The 17,245-nt window shown below is 41.5% G+C and overlaps 1 protein-coding gene across 1 annotated transcript; it reads left to right on the forward strand.

Annotated features, from left to right (window-relative positions):
- Positions 1-589: 589 nt before the first annotated feature.
- Positions 590-16,036, forward strand: LOC306926411 (uncharacterized protein). The gene is made up of 5 exons (XM_079505680.1): positions 590-696; positions 5,029-5,530; positions 7,684-7,824; positions 7,973-8,050; positions 12,057-16,036. Exons 2-5 carry the CDS (start codon positions 5,089-5,091, stop codon positions 13,451-13,453), a joined length of 2,058 nt encoding a protein of 685 aa, XP_079361806.1. The 5' UTR covers positions 590-696; positions 5,029-5,088; the 3' UTR covers positions 13,454-16,036.
- Positions 16,037-17,245: the final 1,209 nt, after the last annotated feature.

Consider the following 17,245-nt stretch of genomic DNA (forward strand, 5'->3'; position numbering starts at 1 on the left):
TTCATCAAATTCTAAGTTCTAAGTTTATATATAAAATTATTTAGTGAAGATAGACTTTGATGACATCACAGTATAGAACATAGAAGTGGGTGTGGTTTTCTGGACCCACTGGGAAAAAAAATCGACATTTTTTTTCCAAATATATTTATACATTTATTTTAAAAAATATGTATATTTTAATTTATTAAAAATATTTAAAACCAGGATCCTGGTGAATCATGACCAACCTTTGATTCTGTGAATAAATGAAAAACGCTAAACAAAGAGCATTTATTAAATGTAGTAAATCATATAATTAAAAATGCAATGTTGTTTGTTTTCTCACAGAATCAGAGGTGTTATGGTCATGACTCACCAGGATCCTGGATGGATTGATTCTAGGCTTAGAATACTTGATATAAATATTTTAGTAAATCTCACTGGGAGAGTTTTCAGCTCTAAAGCTGCTCCCCACTGTATTACACTGTATCATGGCTCCCTCTAGTGACCGTTTATGTTACGTGCAGCATGCACGCTCCAGGCTCCAGCAGGGCTAGTGCGCATGCGCACAACCCTTAGATATAGGCGCGCACACACACACACACACACACAGCTAGCTGTTAGCAGTGTCGTTAGAAAACACTTAAATAACAAAAGTAAAACGTTTCGTTTGATTACAGTGTCGTCGTTAAGCAGCTCAACCCTGAAACACAGCAGGTAAGAATTACGGATTCACCTTGTTTTGACTACATTTATATTTTATATAATTGACTCATCTTTTAGCATGGAACAACATGACGAGTATTGCTTTCATGTCTGCTTGTTTGTTGTAAATTATCCTAGACAAGCAGTAGGCTAGTTCAAAGAGAGCTAGCTCTATTGGCTAACATGGCTTGTTGCCTGCCTGCTCTGCTAACCTCGTGTCACCAGCAGTAGTGTCATGGTGGTTTTTATTACTGGTACCACGGCGTTTTAATGACGCCACGTGCGCACGCGCGTGCATGTGCGCATCGCAGAACACAGAACAGCTGATATAGCCTAAACCCATTGTTAAATAGTGTAGGCCTATGAGAGTTTTAGACACAAACACAAAAGTAGACTTAAAATGGTCAGACAAACATCTTTACTGCACACTAGCTAAACTAAAAAGTTTGCTTTGGACAAATTAATCTGTTCTGGAGGAGGCATTCTTCTTGTGTGCAGAACGGCACAGCAGCAGTAGCCTACTGGAGCCATAGCCTACTGCTGTAAGTGTGCATGCTTACTGTGCGCTCAGGTATAAACAGTTAAAGCTGTCCTGTTGTTATGCAAAGTAGTATACATTTGATTCGGCACGGTAGGGGAGGCCTACTTGACACGGTGTGAAAATAGGGGGTGTGCAGTAAACCTAGACCCTGCTCAATATCACCATAGGCTAACGTACATTTGGGACTTTTTTTTGTTGTGGTGCACACACTATGGTTAATGTCCTGTTGTGTTGTGGTGCACACACTATGGTTAATGTCCTGTTGTGTTGTGGTGCACACACTATGGTTAATGTCCTATTGTGTTGTGGTGCACACACTATTGTAACAATGGTTAATGTCCTGTTGTGTTGTGGTGCACACACTATGGTTAATGTCCTATTGTGTTGTGGTGCACACACTATTGTAACAATGGTTAATGTCCTGTTGTGTTGTGGTGCACAGTAGTACACACACCATTGTAACAATGGTTAACGTCATATTGTGTACATTGAAATGTAACCCTAACACACACCATTATAACAAATCTTAACACAGTATTGGTTTGTTGTTCCTCACCACACATAGATTAATTGGTTGTACTTTTCTTGTTGACCAAAGGGTGGTGCTCTTACACTCATCTGGGCTAGATCTGAACTGAACATCTCACTGAGCTTTTAGGGAGCGGCAAAAGAGTGTGTTCATAATCATAACAAAAACACACGTGTGTGTGTGAAGTGAGGGGCGCTCTTATCGTCGTACATCATGACATAAAATATATACTATGCCTATTTGCTCAGACACTGGCGCAACATTCTCCATTCATTGTCAGGGGGAATTTAATGTTTGTGTTGGACGGGAATCTACCCTAATAGGTGAATATAGGGGGGGGGGGCGCAGTGTGGTTTTAGTCAGCTATGTGTGGTACACACACGTTAGTTAGACAACGAAGCACTGTTGTGTAGGGATGGAGTTTGTTAATTTGTATTGATAACGATCACCTTATCGAGCAGGCTTATCGAGCCGGTTAATTTGTGGAAAGCTTGGTGACAATACATTCTGAACACCCTTATTTTTTTATTGCCATGACACACACACACACACACACACACACACTCGCACAGAATATGCATATCTTTTCTATAATCTTCTCTTTATTTTAACTAGGGATGGAGCCCGACAATTGCCACAACAGTAGGGATGGAGCCTGAAAATCGGGTCCATTACAAACCCGGTTCGGCATTTATCGAGACCAGAGTATCAATAAGCTTTTGGCTTGTCGAGCCTCTTATCGGGTATAGCCGCAGCAGCTGACATCATGGGCAGCTCGCTATATAATAAGCTGCAGGCGCGTAGCGTGGATTAAATGATTGATGGGGGGTGGCAGCACATCTCCTACCGAGGTGTGAACGGCTTTTGCCGACGTGCGAATGGGGGACAATTTAAAACAAAGGTGGATTACATGCTTTTTGCTACTAACTAATTTGCATGCACGAGGACTGCCAAAGTAGGCTATCTTTTGCTGTTTTTTCGCCCCCTCTTTTCGAAGTTAAACTGGGCAAGCTCTAAACTGACCGAGACGCGACGGGTGCGCCGTGGAAGTAAAGTAAAGTTTTGGTTACATGTTTAAAAAGACAAGAGGGGAGCTAAATGCAATAATAATCTAGCTGGGGAGTGTATTTCACATGGGGTTGGGGCAGACCATTGTCTGACCACGGACTTACACGCTTTCTGCTTCGCATCGAAGACAGCTTGACAGCTTCGTGCTGTGGTGAAATCACCGCCAGCCTCTGGTGTCCTCTGTGAGACATGTTAAGCTGAAGCATCTAGCATGGGAGCTAACGTTGGTCATAAGGATTATGCACACAACCATGCTGTTATCCACGCGTCCATCCGATAGCTTTTAAATGTAAATGTTCCATCCACGGAGCAAAAGCGATATAAGCAGCTTCTTCATTCATTGATTCGTTTGGGCTTTGTTGTCTGTCTGACTGACGGAGCTGTCTATCGTAAGGCAGATCTACAAGCTCACAACGCGGTGCAACCTTTGGTGCGTGACACCGTCGTACGATGACTTATACATTACACTTTTACAGTGACGGTACACAATATTAACAGTTCTGTCTGTTAGAAAACTACTGTATTTCAAGCCAAGGCCCTAGTAAAATGTAGTGCAAGGGATGGTTAAAATTAGGGATGGAGCTCGTTCATTTTTATTGATAACGATCACCTTATCGAGCAGGCGTATCGAGCCGGGTCCTTATCGAGCCCACTATCGAGCATTTGATATTAATTTGTGGAAAGCTGGGAGACAATACATTCTGAACACCTTATTCTTTTTTTCCATGACACACACACACACACAAAGAATATGCATATCTTTTCTATAATCTTCTCTTTATTTTAACCATTCCTTGCACTACATTTTACTAGGGCCTTGACTTGAAATACAGTACTTTTCTAACAGACAGAGGGAACTGTTAATATTGTGTACCGTCACTTTAAAAGCGTAATGTATACATCATCGTACGGTGGTGTCACGCACCAAAAATAGCCAATCTACAAGCTCACACTGCGTCTGGTTGCACCGCGTTGTGAGCTTGTAGATCTGCCTTACGATAGACAGCTCCCTCAGACAGACAACAAAGCCCAAACAAATCAATGAATGAAGAAGCAGCTTATATCGCTTTTGCTCCGTGGATGGAACATTTACATTTAAAAGCTATCGGATGGACGCGTGGATAACTGCATGGTTGTGTGCATAATCCTTATGACCAACGTTAGCTCCCATGCTAGATGCTTCAGCTTAACATGTCTCACAGAGGACACCAGAGGCTGGCGGTGATTTCAGCACAGCACGAAGCTGTCAAGCTGTCTTCGATGCGAAGCAGAAAGCGTGGAAGTCCGTGGTCAGACAATGGTCTGCCCCAACCCCATGTGAAATGCACTCCCCAGCTAGTTGATTGCATTTAGCTCCCCTCTTGTCTGTTTAAACATGTAACCAAAACTTTTTCACCCGTTCCACTATACTTCCACGGCGCAACCATAACGCAACCACCCGTCGCGTCTCGGCCCTCTTACCACCGTGGCCCAGTCAGTTTAGAGCTTGCCCAGTTTAACTTTGAAGAGAGGTGGCGAAAAAACAGCAAAAGATAGCCTACTTTGGCAGCCCTCGTGCATGCACATTTCTGTTAGTACTGAACTACAGCATGTAATCCGCCTTTGTTTTAAATTGTCCCCCATTCGCACGTCGGCAAAAAACGTTCACACCTCCGGTCGGAGATGCGCTGCCACCCCCCGTCAATCATTTAATCCACGCTACGCGCCTGCCCCTTATTATATAGCGAGCTGCCCATGACGTCAGCAGCTGCGGCTATACCCGATAAGAGGCTCGACAAGCCAAAAGCTTATTGATACTCTGGTCTCGATAAATGCCGAACCGGGTTTGTAATGGACCCGATTTTCGGGCTCCATCCCTACTGTTGTGGCAGTCTGACACAGATATACACACACACACACACACACATTAGACAGCCAACTGCGCACACGTTAGACAGCTAACTGCGCTAATTGTTATTGCAATTTACGAGCTGCGTTCGCTTCCCGCGTCCGCGCGTCTTACTTGTATGTTCACATAAAAAACCCCTATAAAATAAATTGCTCAATACCGACAGCCGGTCAGTAAGTGCATTCATTAATGTAAGTATATAGGCAATATTTTAGGCAAAAAAAAAAAACGATTTAACACATTTCCAACTCCACACCCCCGGCTGCCGGACTATAGGTCTCCAGTTATTAAAGTCCTTCCTTTTTCACTTGATTTCAGACCGGAGTCCAGACTGCAGGTGAAGACGAACTCTCCAGACTCATAAGAACTAAAATACCCATGATGCATCACTCCCAGGTGAAGATGAACTCTCCAGACTCAGCCAGGGATGATTCTATTAAACAGGAAGCTGAAGACGTTTCTATTAAACAGGAAGCTGAAGACGTTTCCATTAAACAGGAAGCTGAAGACGTTTCCATTAAACAGGAAGCTGAAGACGTTTCCATTAAACGGGAAGTTGAAGACGTTTCTATTAAACAGGAATCTGAAGACGTTTCTATTAAACGGGAAGCTGAAGACGTTTCTATTAAACAGGAAGCTGAAGACATTTCTATTAAACAGGAAGCTGAAGACATTTCTATTAAACAGGAAGCTGAAGACGTTTCTATTAAACAGGAAGCTGAAGACATTTCTATTAAACAGGAAGCTGAAGACGTTTCTATTAAAAAGGAACCTGAAGACGTTTCTATTAAACGGGAAGCTGAAGACCAGCCACACCTCGGTAAGTTTCATGTGCTCTTGCTTTCTTTAACCCAAGACCTGAGACCAGATTCTACAAATGCCTTCTAAATCATGACAGTTTTCTTAAAACAATTTTCTATGTTGGTGGTTCTCAAACTTTTCCATGTCAAGGAGCTCCAAAATGTATCTGTATTTGGCCACCGACCTCCATCTGAAAACATTTAGTTCCAGGGACCTCCAACTGAAAACATTTAGTTCCAGGGACCTCCAACTGAAAACATTTAGTTTCAGGGACCTCCATCTGAAAACATTTAGTTCCAGGGACCTCCATCTGAAAACATTTAGTTCCAGGGACCTCCATCTGAAAACATTTAGTTTCAGGGACCTCCATCTGAAAACATTTAGTTTCAGGGACCTCCATCTGAAAACATTTAGTTCCAGGGACCTCCATCTGAAAACATTTAGTTTCAGGGACCTCCATCTGAAAACATTTAGTTTCAGGGACCTGCAGAAGCAAAGATTTCAGTTAAAAAAAACTAAATAAAGGTTTAAAACGGGGGTGCCCAAAAGGGAGATTGTGATATACAGTACCAGTAGATCACACAGGCTGTGCAGGTAGACCACAAGACCTAAATAATTATAATTTTTAAAAAAAAGAAGAAAAAAACCATGCATTATGCCTATGCAGAACTTAAAATGAACTGAAACAACTATGTTTTCGTTATTTGTTTTATATATTTTTTCTGAATATTTATGTTTGATTTTGTTGTTTTCTTTGAAAGCCAATGTTGTGATCTAACCCATCCCTGCTTCTAAACATTCAATACAAACTGTTTCAATCTAATTTAAGGGTTCATTATTTTGTATTGAGTCCTTTGTCCGATTTCCTTAAACCACCTGGCTACACAAAAAAGGAGAGGCTAAGTTCCTCTCTGGTAGGTACACGCCTGCCTGGCACCCAAAATAATCTACTGAGGAAACCGTTACAAGACACAAACTTCAAACTACACACTGCAGGTGTGTCTGTTACATACACAACATCAAACTACACACTAGCCTTAAATTAAGACTCGCTATGTAGCATATTTGATCGAATTTGACATTTTCATATCTACGAGCTCTTTCCCCTGTGGACACTGCAGACACCAGCTGAGCCCGTAAAACTCCAAACATGTACAAATGCAACAAATATAAGGTGCTGTTGCCCCAAATGTTACAGAGACCTACGGGGTGCTTGTATAATGTATTCGTCCGTAGTTTTCAGACGTCTTTTAACAGCATTGTTCTTACTTCCTGTTTACATTGAGCGTAATTCCGGCTTTCACCGCATACGCCCCCCCCTCACTACTGCCCCTCACTACTGCCATTGGGTACTTCGACAGAATCGGCCACAGACAGGATTAACACCTTTTTTTTTTTTTTTTTTTTAACCTACTCCCCCTAAACCCATAAATCTGATTTACAAGCTCACAACGTGTCAGGATGCAACACATTTTTGAGCTTGTAGATCGGCTATGTTTTGTTACTTTTCACAATTTCTTGGACATTTTTAAATTTATTTAGGGGTTGACACTAAGGTCTCAGAGGTCCCGTCGGGCAAATGCATCTTATATTCTACTTGCAAAAGGTCATGCCCACTTGCTCAAAAAGTCAATTGTCCATTATAAAATGATGGGGCTTTGCGATTAAAAAAATATATACCTGGTTATGCAGAATACCTACATAGCTATGAATATGTGATTATGGGTACACAATTATTTTATATTTGCAAGTGTAGCCACAATGAAAACGGCACATAATAGGTAAACAGTGCTCTTATGTGACATTTCACAGAGCAGAAGACAGAGTGCTGTGGCGTTCAGGTGTTTAGATGGATATCTTGTGTTGTGCTTATAGACGGTTGCGTCCCCTCCCAAAGGAGCACTGAGCATGAAAGCAAACTCCACTTGCCCGAAAGTTTTATTTCCCTGCCAGGGGCACATGGGCAAACCTTAGAACACCTAGATTGAATTAAAATGTTTCCCCTGGCGTTTATATCAGGATGGGGGACAACGATATTAGCACTTACCTAGTGACTGCACCTTTCAACTGAACAGAGTATGGTAGATACTAAGATAGTTTGATTTGATTACATGATGGTATAATGTAAGGTTGCTGAGAGCCAACAGTTCTTTCTACTGGTGATTTCCACAGAGCACCACAGGCAGAGGTCTGCTGTATCTAGAGAGATGACCTCCAAAACATCAACGTTGTCAGAGGAACAGCGAGAGACGGACCAGGGACATGGACTGCTTTATGCATCGATGCAACCTGTAGTGAAGCTGTACAAGATAGGTATGTACCGTTTTATTTAAATATGATAATTCTCGCCCCAGAATACGCTCACCCTAGGTCAAATCCTGCAAACTGAATGGTCGGACTCGGCACCAGGTATTCCTAAACGTAACCGCATTCAAGTCCTTATTCTATTCCTTCATTGCAGGCCAGAGTGCAGAGTCCAGCCTGAAGGTGAAGAGGTTTTGGAGTGTTAAACAGGAATCTGAAAACCACCTGGACATCAGTAGGTTTTATTCTCTCTCTGCTGAAGTTTGTCCAACTACCAAAGCTAAACACTGCGTGAAATAATGTTCAAAGTTCAAACATTTAATGCTCTCATTGTACCTTTCCCCCCCTAGACTTCCTGCACCTGCCTGTGTGTAAAGAGCAGTGTTGTTCAAGTTACTTTTAAAAAGTAAAGAGTTATAGTTATAGTTACTTATCTAAAAAAGTAACTAGTTACTTTACTAGTTATTAAATTATGAAAGTAACTATTTTCAAGTTACTTTACTTTACTTTACTTTAAAAAATTATAATATAAAAAACGATTTAAAAGAAGGTTTTTTTATTCTGTCGCACAGTAAGAGAAAAGACAACTCCCTCCTAAAATTATGAAATGTAGTGGAACAATAAAACATGTTCAGAAATTTTGACAGGCATCTTTATTGTAGCCTCAACTTGCCTTCAAAACAAATGGTGCTGTGCAATATGACGAAAATAAATAATCAAATACCAAATAGAGTACACTCTTCTTACACCGTAAAGTTAACAATACTATTTTGTAAATTATTAAGTAAATCAACCACTCCTTTGCCAGACTGACATTACAGAAAAATAAGTGTTTGCAGTCCATATATCTGCAGTGGTAGAGAGATATTCTAATTTGTCAAATGTATTTTTGAGCTCATCTTCCATTTTAGTATATTCACTGTTCAGGTATTTTGAAAATGTATTTCTGCACATTGGTATTTTGCTGACCAGTGCTCTGAAAGGAACTGTTGAGAGGGGAAGGCCACGCAAAATAATACATTTGTCTCCGGATGCCGACCGACTCTATTAAATGTGTGCGACCCAAATTATTTTATTGGCATTTGGTGGAAAGAAAAGAAAAGAAAAAATCCGACCGAGTCACTCAGACCAAAAAGGTCTTTATATATGGATATATATGCAGCCCAACAAAACATAGCATGCACCTGCCCAAAGCCAAAGTTTTTCAAGTTAGAGAGAGGGGGAGAGGTGTTAGAGAGAGGGGAGAGGTGTTAGAGAGAGGGGAGGGGGTCCCGTTAGCAACAAGCTAACAGCATACCGGTACGTTCGTTCCATAAAACGAGAGATCCGCATCGCGCATGGGGCTGCCCGCTGCCCCCATGCGCGATGCGGATCTGTCGTTTACATTCGTTGCATGAAGGGCAGATCTGCGGGCGCGCAACACATCGTGTCACAAACTCATAACTCACTCATTGTCACTTATACTTTATATACGGATCCCGACAACAGTGCTATCCCATTCCCCCCACGTGGATAAAGAAGAGGGCAAAGTAGGAGCTGTTTTAAGTGCATTGAGTGTCACGCCTTAATATTCCAAGAGACAAGACTTTTTTTTCCTCTCACAACGCGACGCGTTGTGATAGCCAGATAGACTCACGGCGCTGTATGGGGCCAGATAGACTCACAGAGCTGTATGGGGAGACTTTTCACTTGGATCACATAAGTTGACATAATAACATAACGCCATAGCGCAGGTAACGCACGGACAATAACTATAAGGCCGTTATGGAATAGGGAAATGTAAAGCGTTAGGTTACAAGTTACTGCAAAAAGTAGCGCCGTTAGGTAACGCAACGTGATGTAAGGGCGTTAGTTACAACACTGGTAAAGAGGTAGTTTCCCCTGAACATGAGGAGGGGAGTCTGGTCAAGCAGGAACCTCAACCTCCACACATTAAAGATGAACGAGAGGAGCTACTTCAAAGACCAGAACAAGTGATGACGTTACTAGCAGTGAAAAGTGAAGATGATGATGAAAACAGAGGCTGAAGCCAGCACCTCAGTGTGTGTGTGTGTGTGTGTGTGTGTGTGTGTGTGTGTGTGTGTGTGTGTGTGTGTGTGTGTGTGTGTGTGTGTGTGTGTGTGTGTGTGTGTGTGTGTGTGTGTGTGTGTGTGTGTGTGTGTGTGTGTGTGTGTGTGTGTGTGTGTGTGTGAGAGAGAGAGTGTGTGATCACAAAACCCCTCTTTTTGGCTTCTGCTACTTAAGGTGACATGATTGCTTGACATGGAGAAGGGCCTGTGGGCTCCCTTCACGGCTTCTAAATGTAGGGAAATGCTTTGTTTTCAAGAGGCAGTAGCATTATAAAGAACCTGAAAAAGCACCACTTCCATACAGAATGGGAGGAAGGGTTTTTCCCACTATTTCACATTCCAAGTGTGTTTGTCTTACATGCAGTGCTGGGAAATATTACTTAGGAGAGTAATATCTTTACTTTACTTATTACTCCTTAGAAAAAGCAATAATATTACATTACTTATTACTTGGAATCAAGAGTAATACTGTTACATATTACTTTATATTACTTTTCAACCGGGCCCCTTCCACCCGCAACACAACACAATCTCTGTTTAGCCAGCTCCTTTTACAACTGAATCCAATTCATTGGAATAAGAAGTCTCCAATCAGCCAAACTGAATAATTGCAGGATATAAAACAAAAATAGTCTCTCGTCAGCCTTTTTATGCTGCATATTCCACATTTGGAATTCAACATCAACAATCTGAACTGCACACACGTGGCTGCAGCATCTCAAAACGGACAGTATTGTATACATAAATAACAAACCATAAAATAAAGCAACAGTCTCTGACCTTTTTGAGGCAGCCTCTCAAGACAGACTTTTGACTCTCGTCCAATTTCAAGGAAAAAGAGGACGCTGCTATTCCTTTATTTGCCGATGGGTTCTCAGATTGGAGGCAGCCTAACATTGGACCTCAAAGTTTATTTTCCAATGCCAGAGTGGTTGCGCAAAGACCCACCCGGCAGCACTGTTTAATGCAATTTATTTGTGCATCATTGCATGTATAAGTATTTTTGTTGACAAAGTTGTAAATGTCGACACTCAACAGTATGTAGGCCTATATCCATAACATAAGCAAGCAGAAAGTAGCCGGCATATCTATCAGATTGTGAAAATATAATAATAATAATAATAATAAAATGATTGAAAGACAGAACTAGTGTATTGTCTGCTAGCATGATGCTTGCTTATTTTATGGATATACATACTGTTGACTTTTACAACTTTGTCATGAGTAATTCAACAACAAAACACGTATATTAAACACACATAAATACATTGCATTAAACAGTGCTGCCTCCGGGCGGTTCTTTGCGCAACCGCTCCGGACCATGATGGATCTAAATGAGGCCGAGTCAACTGTTCATGAGGGACAGGTTAACCTCTCGTCTACAACAATACACCCAGCAACGAGCCAATTCTTCAGATAGTCTGCATTTAATGTCCTGGCGGATCAAATCCAGTCTGTTTTGCCTGCACGGGGGGAGCTCTGTGTTTCTCGTGCGTCTTTAAACAGATGCTTCAACACGTTTAGACAAAGTGTTTTTTTGCACACGCAAAGTTTACAACGGACATTAATATACTTGGCATCTTTGACAGACAAGAATGCAAATAATACCGATACATTTCTCTGTCATGGTCTCTGTCTGTCTGTTGTTTTTGGAAGTGAAGGAGTCTGAGACACGACCCCAGACCTTAGCCCCAGACGCATACGCTACGTCATAACTGTGCACAGGTATGTGCAGGCCAACAAAAACAGATCTACAAGCTACAACGCATGTCTGTTTTTACCCGTTGATAGCTTGTACATCTGTTCTATTTTTGCATGCCATGCAACAACCATCTACTATGAGTGCATAACCGAACGAGTAATTCGTTATACTACTCGTTACTGGAAAAAGTATTAATATTACAGTAACTAGTAACTCGTTACTGCCCAACACTGCTTACACGTAACGCCAGCACCTCTATTAAAAAGCTCCCTCGGGTCTTGTTTTGGATGGGTAGGTCATGTTGAGCTGGCCAAGTAGCTCTCAAGTCAAAAATGTTTGTGCATCCCTGGTTTAAAATAATGGTTAAAAGCTAAGGTGACAGATGCATTTTGTACATGCAACATGGAAGAAGAATGGATTTACATTTTAGGAATACAGTGTTGACCATCATGTTATGTTTCTGCTCCTAGACATCCTGCACATGGTTGTGCGTAAAGAGGAGGTTTCTCCTGAACAGGAGAGGAGCACCAGTCTGCTCCAGGAGGAACCAGAGCCTCCACACATTAAAGAAGAACAAGAGGAGCTACTTCAAAGACCAGAGGAACCTGTTGGGTTGACAGTGAACTCAGGTTCCCCGAAGAAGCGCCAGCGTGTCCACACTGGAGAAAAACCTTTCCACTCAGGTTCCCCGAAGAAGCGCCAGCGTGTCCACACTGGAGAAAAACGTTTCCAATGTAAACATTGTGACAAGAGTTTCAGAAAGTCAGGTGACCTGAAGAGACACCAGCGTGTCCACACTGGAGAAAAACCTTTTAAATGTAAACATTGTAACAAGAGTTTCACTCAGTCAGGTTCCCTGAAGAAACACCAGTTTCTCCACACTGGAGAAAAACCGTTCCAATGTAAACATTGTGACAAGAGTTTCAGTCTGTCAGGTAACCTGAAGAAACACCAGCTTCTCCACACTGGAGAAAAACCTTTCCAATGTAAACATTGTGACAAGAGTTTCAGTCAGTCAAGTGCCCTGAAGTCACACCTTCGTGTGCACAGTACTAGGGAAAAACCTTTCCAATGTAAACATTGTAACACTAGTTTTACTGCATCAGCTTCCCTGAAAAGACACCAATGTGTCCACACTGGAGAAAAACCTTTCCACTGTAAACATTGTGACAAGAGTTTCAAGCATTCACGTAATTTTAAGTCACACCTTCTTGTCCACACAGGAGAAAAACCTTTTCACTGTAAACATTGTAACAAGAGTTTCAGACAGTCAGGTGATCTGAAAACACACCTTCGTGTCCACACTGGAGAAAAACCTTTCCAATGTAAACATTGTGACAAGAGTTTCAGTGAGTCAGGTCACCTGAAGAAACACCAGAGTGTCCATACTGGAGAAAAACCTTTCCAATGTAAACATTGTAACACAAGTTTTACTGCATTGTATTCCCTGAAAATACACCAGCGTATCCACACTGGAGAAAAACCTTTCCAATGTACACATTGTGACAAGAGTTTTACTGCATCATTTTCCCTGAAAGTACACCAGCATGTCCACACTGGAGAAAAACCATTCCAATGTATACATTGTGACAAGAGTTTCAATGCTCTAAGTAATTTGAAGTCACACCTTCGTGTGCACACTGGAGAAAAACCTTTCCAATGTAAACATTGTGACAAGAGTTTCAGAAATTCATCTCACCTGAAAACACACCAACTTGTCCACACTGGAGAAAAACCTTTCCATTGTAAACATTGTGACAAGGGTTTCAGTCAGTCGGGTGCCCTGAACACACACCAGCTTGTCCACACTAGTTCTCACAGGAAAAATAAAAATAAGTCCACTGTAAACGGTGTGACCAAAGATTAAATTACTGTTATTACATTCAAACCATGGGATAAAAAAAAGAATGTTTCCACTATAAATGAGCTCACTGGGAGGATCAAATTAAACAGCTGTATGTTTGTAGGGAGGTTGATAGACAATTACAATATTATGTATTATTATACTGCTCCTATATTTCAAAACAAATATGTGTAAATTCTCCTTCTACAGCACGACCACCCAGGCGTGGAATGCCCTGACCCCTTCCCTCAAAAAACATGCAGATCACTTACATCTTTTAAAACGGGCCTGAAAGTCCACCTTTCAGCAGGCCCAATGGAAAGGAAATGATCACTTCTCCTTTAAACAGGTGATCATCCCCCCTCCTAACTTTCTCCCACTCTGTACATATAGGTCCTCATTCACAACGGTGTTTACGCTCATAAAGTGACGTTACATGAGCGGAGCGTGAGCGGACAGGCATTTACGTGGATTCCCACATTACGTGGGAATTCATGAACTTGGACGTGAACTTGACGGAGACGTTGTTTGGTCGGAAACTCCGCTAAAAGCTGCGCCAGCTCAGAGGTTCGTGTACTGCTTGCGTAGATTTATTCAGAAGGCTTTAGTCTTCATGCTGACTCAATTAAAAGTCCCCAAATCTCAGATAAAATATGTAGGCATGTGTCCAAAACATTGGTCAGCACATACAAAAATGATAGCTTATATAAAAGCCAAGTATCACTTGTATGCCTAAATGCATGCATTCTAGAGGCAGGTTAGCCTAGAGTCCCATACAGAAACTGCCCCTGCAAGCCCGACACCTTTTTATTTATTTATTAGGATATTTCTAGCATGCGCGATTGCGCTGCTCACTTGACAGCTTTCTACTCGCAGTGCAACGCGTTGTGAGCTTGTAGATCGGCTCTCGCGGACTCGCGCTGCATGTTAAAAAACAAACACAATTATAATAAGAACATACACTTATCTGCATTCTGCACTGTACGAATCCAACGTTGTTTAGTGTAGTAATGTCTGCAGTATAGGCCTATTGAAATTGTTTTGTTACGGAGCTCCTTTGAGTCAGTCTGACTGTCGGTGTGAGGGGGGGGGGGGGATTAGCCCTATATAAAAAATAGAAGACCACATTAGCCTATTTGAATGAATGGCATCAGCGTGTTTGAAAGTCGGCCAGTCATCATAGTTTTAAGCCAGCTCACCTCCACTCACAAACATGACGGACAGACAGACAAGAAAGGCTGTTGATGATGATTATTATTACCACTGTAACTCGCTGATCAGCATGTTGACAGAGACTCAGCCAATTAAAGTTTCACGTAGGCCTAAATGTCTTTGCTGCAAGCACCTATCTGCCTCCATTTGCGTCGTGGTATTAATTTATAATAATGTATATTGATCACATGCGGACGCCACACAGAATAGCCAATTCTTACCTGCAGCTGAGGAAATATAGCCTTTAGTCCAAATCCCACAAGAAAAAAAAGAAAGAAAATATGTCCTGTGTCCATGCATGTCCGTATATTTGCTTTCCAAATCCGACAGTGCAGGGCAGGGAATCTATCACGGCAGTAGACTAATCAATAGGGCCTTTTATCATTGCCGAGTTTTAATATAGCATTTGGTCGTGTGGTGAACAGTACAAATTAACTTCTTTCTCATTATGTGAAAGTAACTGTAACATCAGTTAACTTATTAACGTTCTGACATTTAACAAGGAGTGAAGCAATGCGTGCCAAGTTGGCAAGTTTCGTTTATAATATAATATATACATATAACTCGTGCTGTTTGCTTGAAGATCTGTCCGTGCAGAGACCCGCCTGTCAAAATTAACTGCTCTACAAGCTCATCGCGGCTGTTGTAGGCCTATATCATTTAAACTTGGGAATCCTCTGTGCAGTCTATGATGACGTATTTCGATATTTCCTGTTGCCTTATATGGTCGTGGATGTTCCATCAAACCAGGCGACACCAGGCGAATCGCTTGGAAAACATGCGGAAATGATACACTCGCCGATCCGCACAAATGAAGTGATTACACCTGGTTCCCTGAATAACACGGGACTTAACCGTAGCGTGATCGGACGGATTTTCCGCTATCTATACGCATGGCCTTTACGCTTCCGTTACACTCTGGTGTATTTCTCCTTTGTGAATGAGGACCATTGTGTTTTATTATTTCTGTAATGATATATTTGGTTTCTGTTATTGATATTGATTAGCCCCTCCTATGGGGCTTTGTCTTTGTGTGAACACATACATGATGATTTGATTGGCTTATCATCATCATCCCATAGCGATGATTTGATTGGCTGATGTACATATGGAGGGTAAAAACTGAGGGCAGAAAAGTGAAGACGCCAAAAGTGATTGGCCGGAATGGCATTTGTAATGTTTTGATTGACTGAGCATGTGATGTGATAAGAGCATGCTCACTTCACACAAGTGTGATTTTTGTTGCTCTGCTATTATGAATTGATTGCATAGGGCCTGAATGGAAACAAGACCGCAAGGACTTCGTGTTGGTGCTATCCCTTTTGGAATCAGTGTTTGACTGAACTCTGCTGTTTTACATTCATGTCTAATAAACTATTCAATCAATCCTGTCAATTGAGGCCCCCATTCTCCTGATCTTTTGTTTTTTTACTCATGTTAAACCCTAAAAGGACAACTTTGTTTTTTCATCGAAGGTTCATGTTTTAGGTTAATAGAAGAAAACTAAAAAACACAGTGAAGCAGCTTTCTGCTTCTACGGGCTGACGGCGTGGAACAAACTCCCACTATACCTTCGACAGTCAGCCTCTGTAGACCTTTTTAAAGCACAGCTCAAGGCCTCCTTCTGTACTCTTGCTTTTAGTCAATCTTTTAAATTCCTTCTTATTCATGTCCTCACTGTATTGCATTACTGCTATTATTTTAATGTTTTATGCCTTGCTTTTCTTTTCCTTTTTCTCCATTGCTCTGTAAAGCACTTTGAGCTGCATTTCATGTCATGAAAGGTGCTATACAAATAAAGTAGTTATTATTATTAGAGACAACGGATTTCCATGTTGACGATTCCATAGAGGCTAATTATGAGATCTGTGCAGAAAAAAAACTAACACAGAGGTTGGGCGTGTATCGATGGGCGTGGTGTGAATGACACGACCGCAGTAGCATCGCTAGTCAAGTCATCTCCAAACTACAAAGGATCCATGATCCCCAGGAAAATAATTTACATCCATCTATCAGGTTTGATGGTTAGTTGGTTTATAGATTGGTTACAGTTTTATAACCAGTTTTGATGAGTAAACTTGTGTGGAAATCTTGTACAGCCTCCTCATGGTTACTTTGAGTGGTAATGTCTTGATTGATTGATTGAAATATTTATTAACAGTTTGCAGAATTACAGTACATTTCAAGCACAAACTCAATACAAAGACTGTTAACTGAGTGGACGACCCAATTAAGCATTACACTTGTTTACAAGAGGGTCCACCATGTTCAATTCATCAAATGGGACAGGCTGGTCGTGTATCCATATACACATGGATCCAATCTTTGTGATTAGCGCGGTTTCACTGCAGGTTTCAACACGACGACGTGTCCTCGCGGTGAACTAATGGACGATCGCGGCTGGATGTTTTGCACAGGTTACATTTGACGTTTTAAATGCTGTGTATGTGGCGGCTCTCTCAGCTTCTTTCGTCTGTGACCCGTTGCAGTGCTTTGAAATCACTGCTTCACACCTGTGCATTCCTGCCTGGCGATATGAAACTTATGGCCGATATATCGATATCCGATGTAATGTCATATGTGTCATTTAACATTAGCATTTAC

Source organism: Electrona antarctica (assembly GCF_951216825.1).
Source record: "Electrona antarctica genome assembly, chromosome: 7".
Classification (NCBI taxonomy): domain Eukaryota; kingdom Metazoa; phylum Chordata; class Actinopteri; order Myctophiformes; family Myctophidae; genus Electrona; species Electrona antarctica.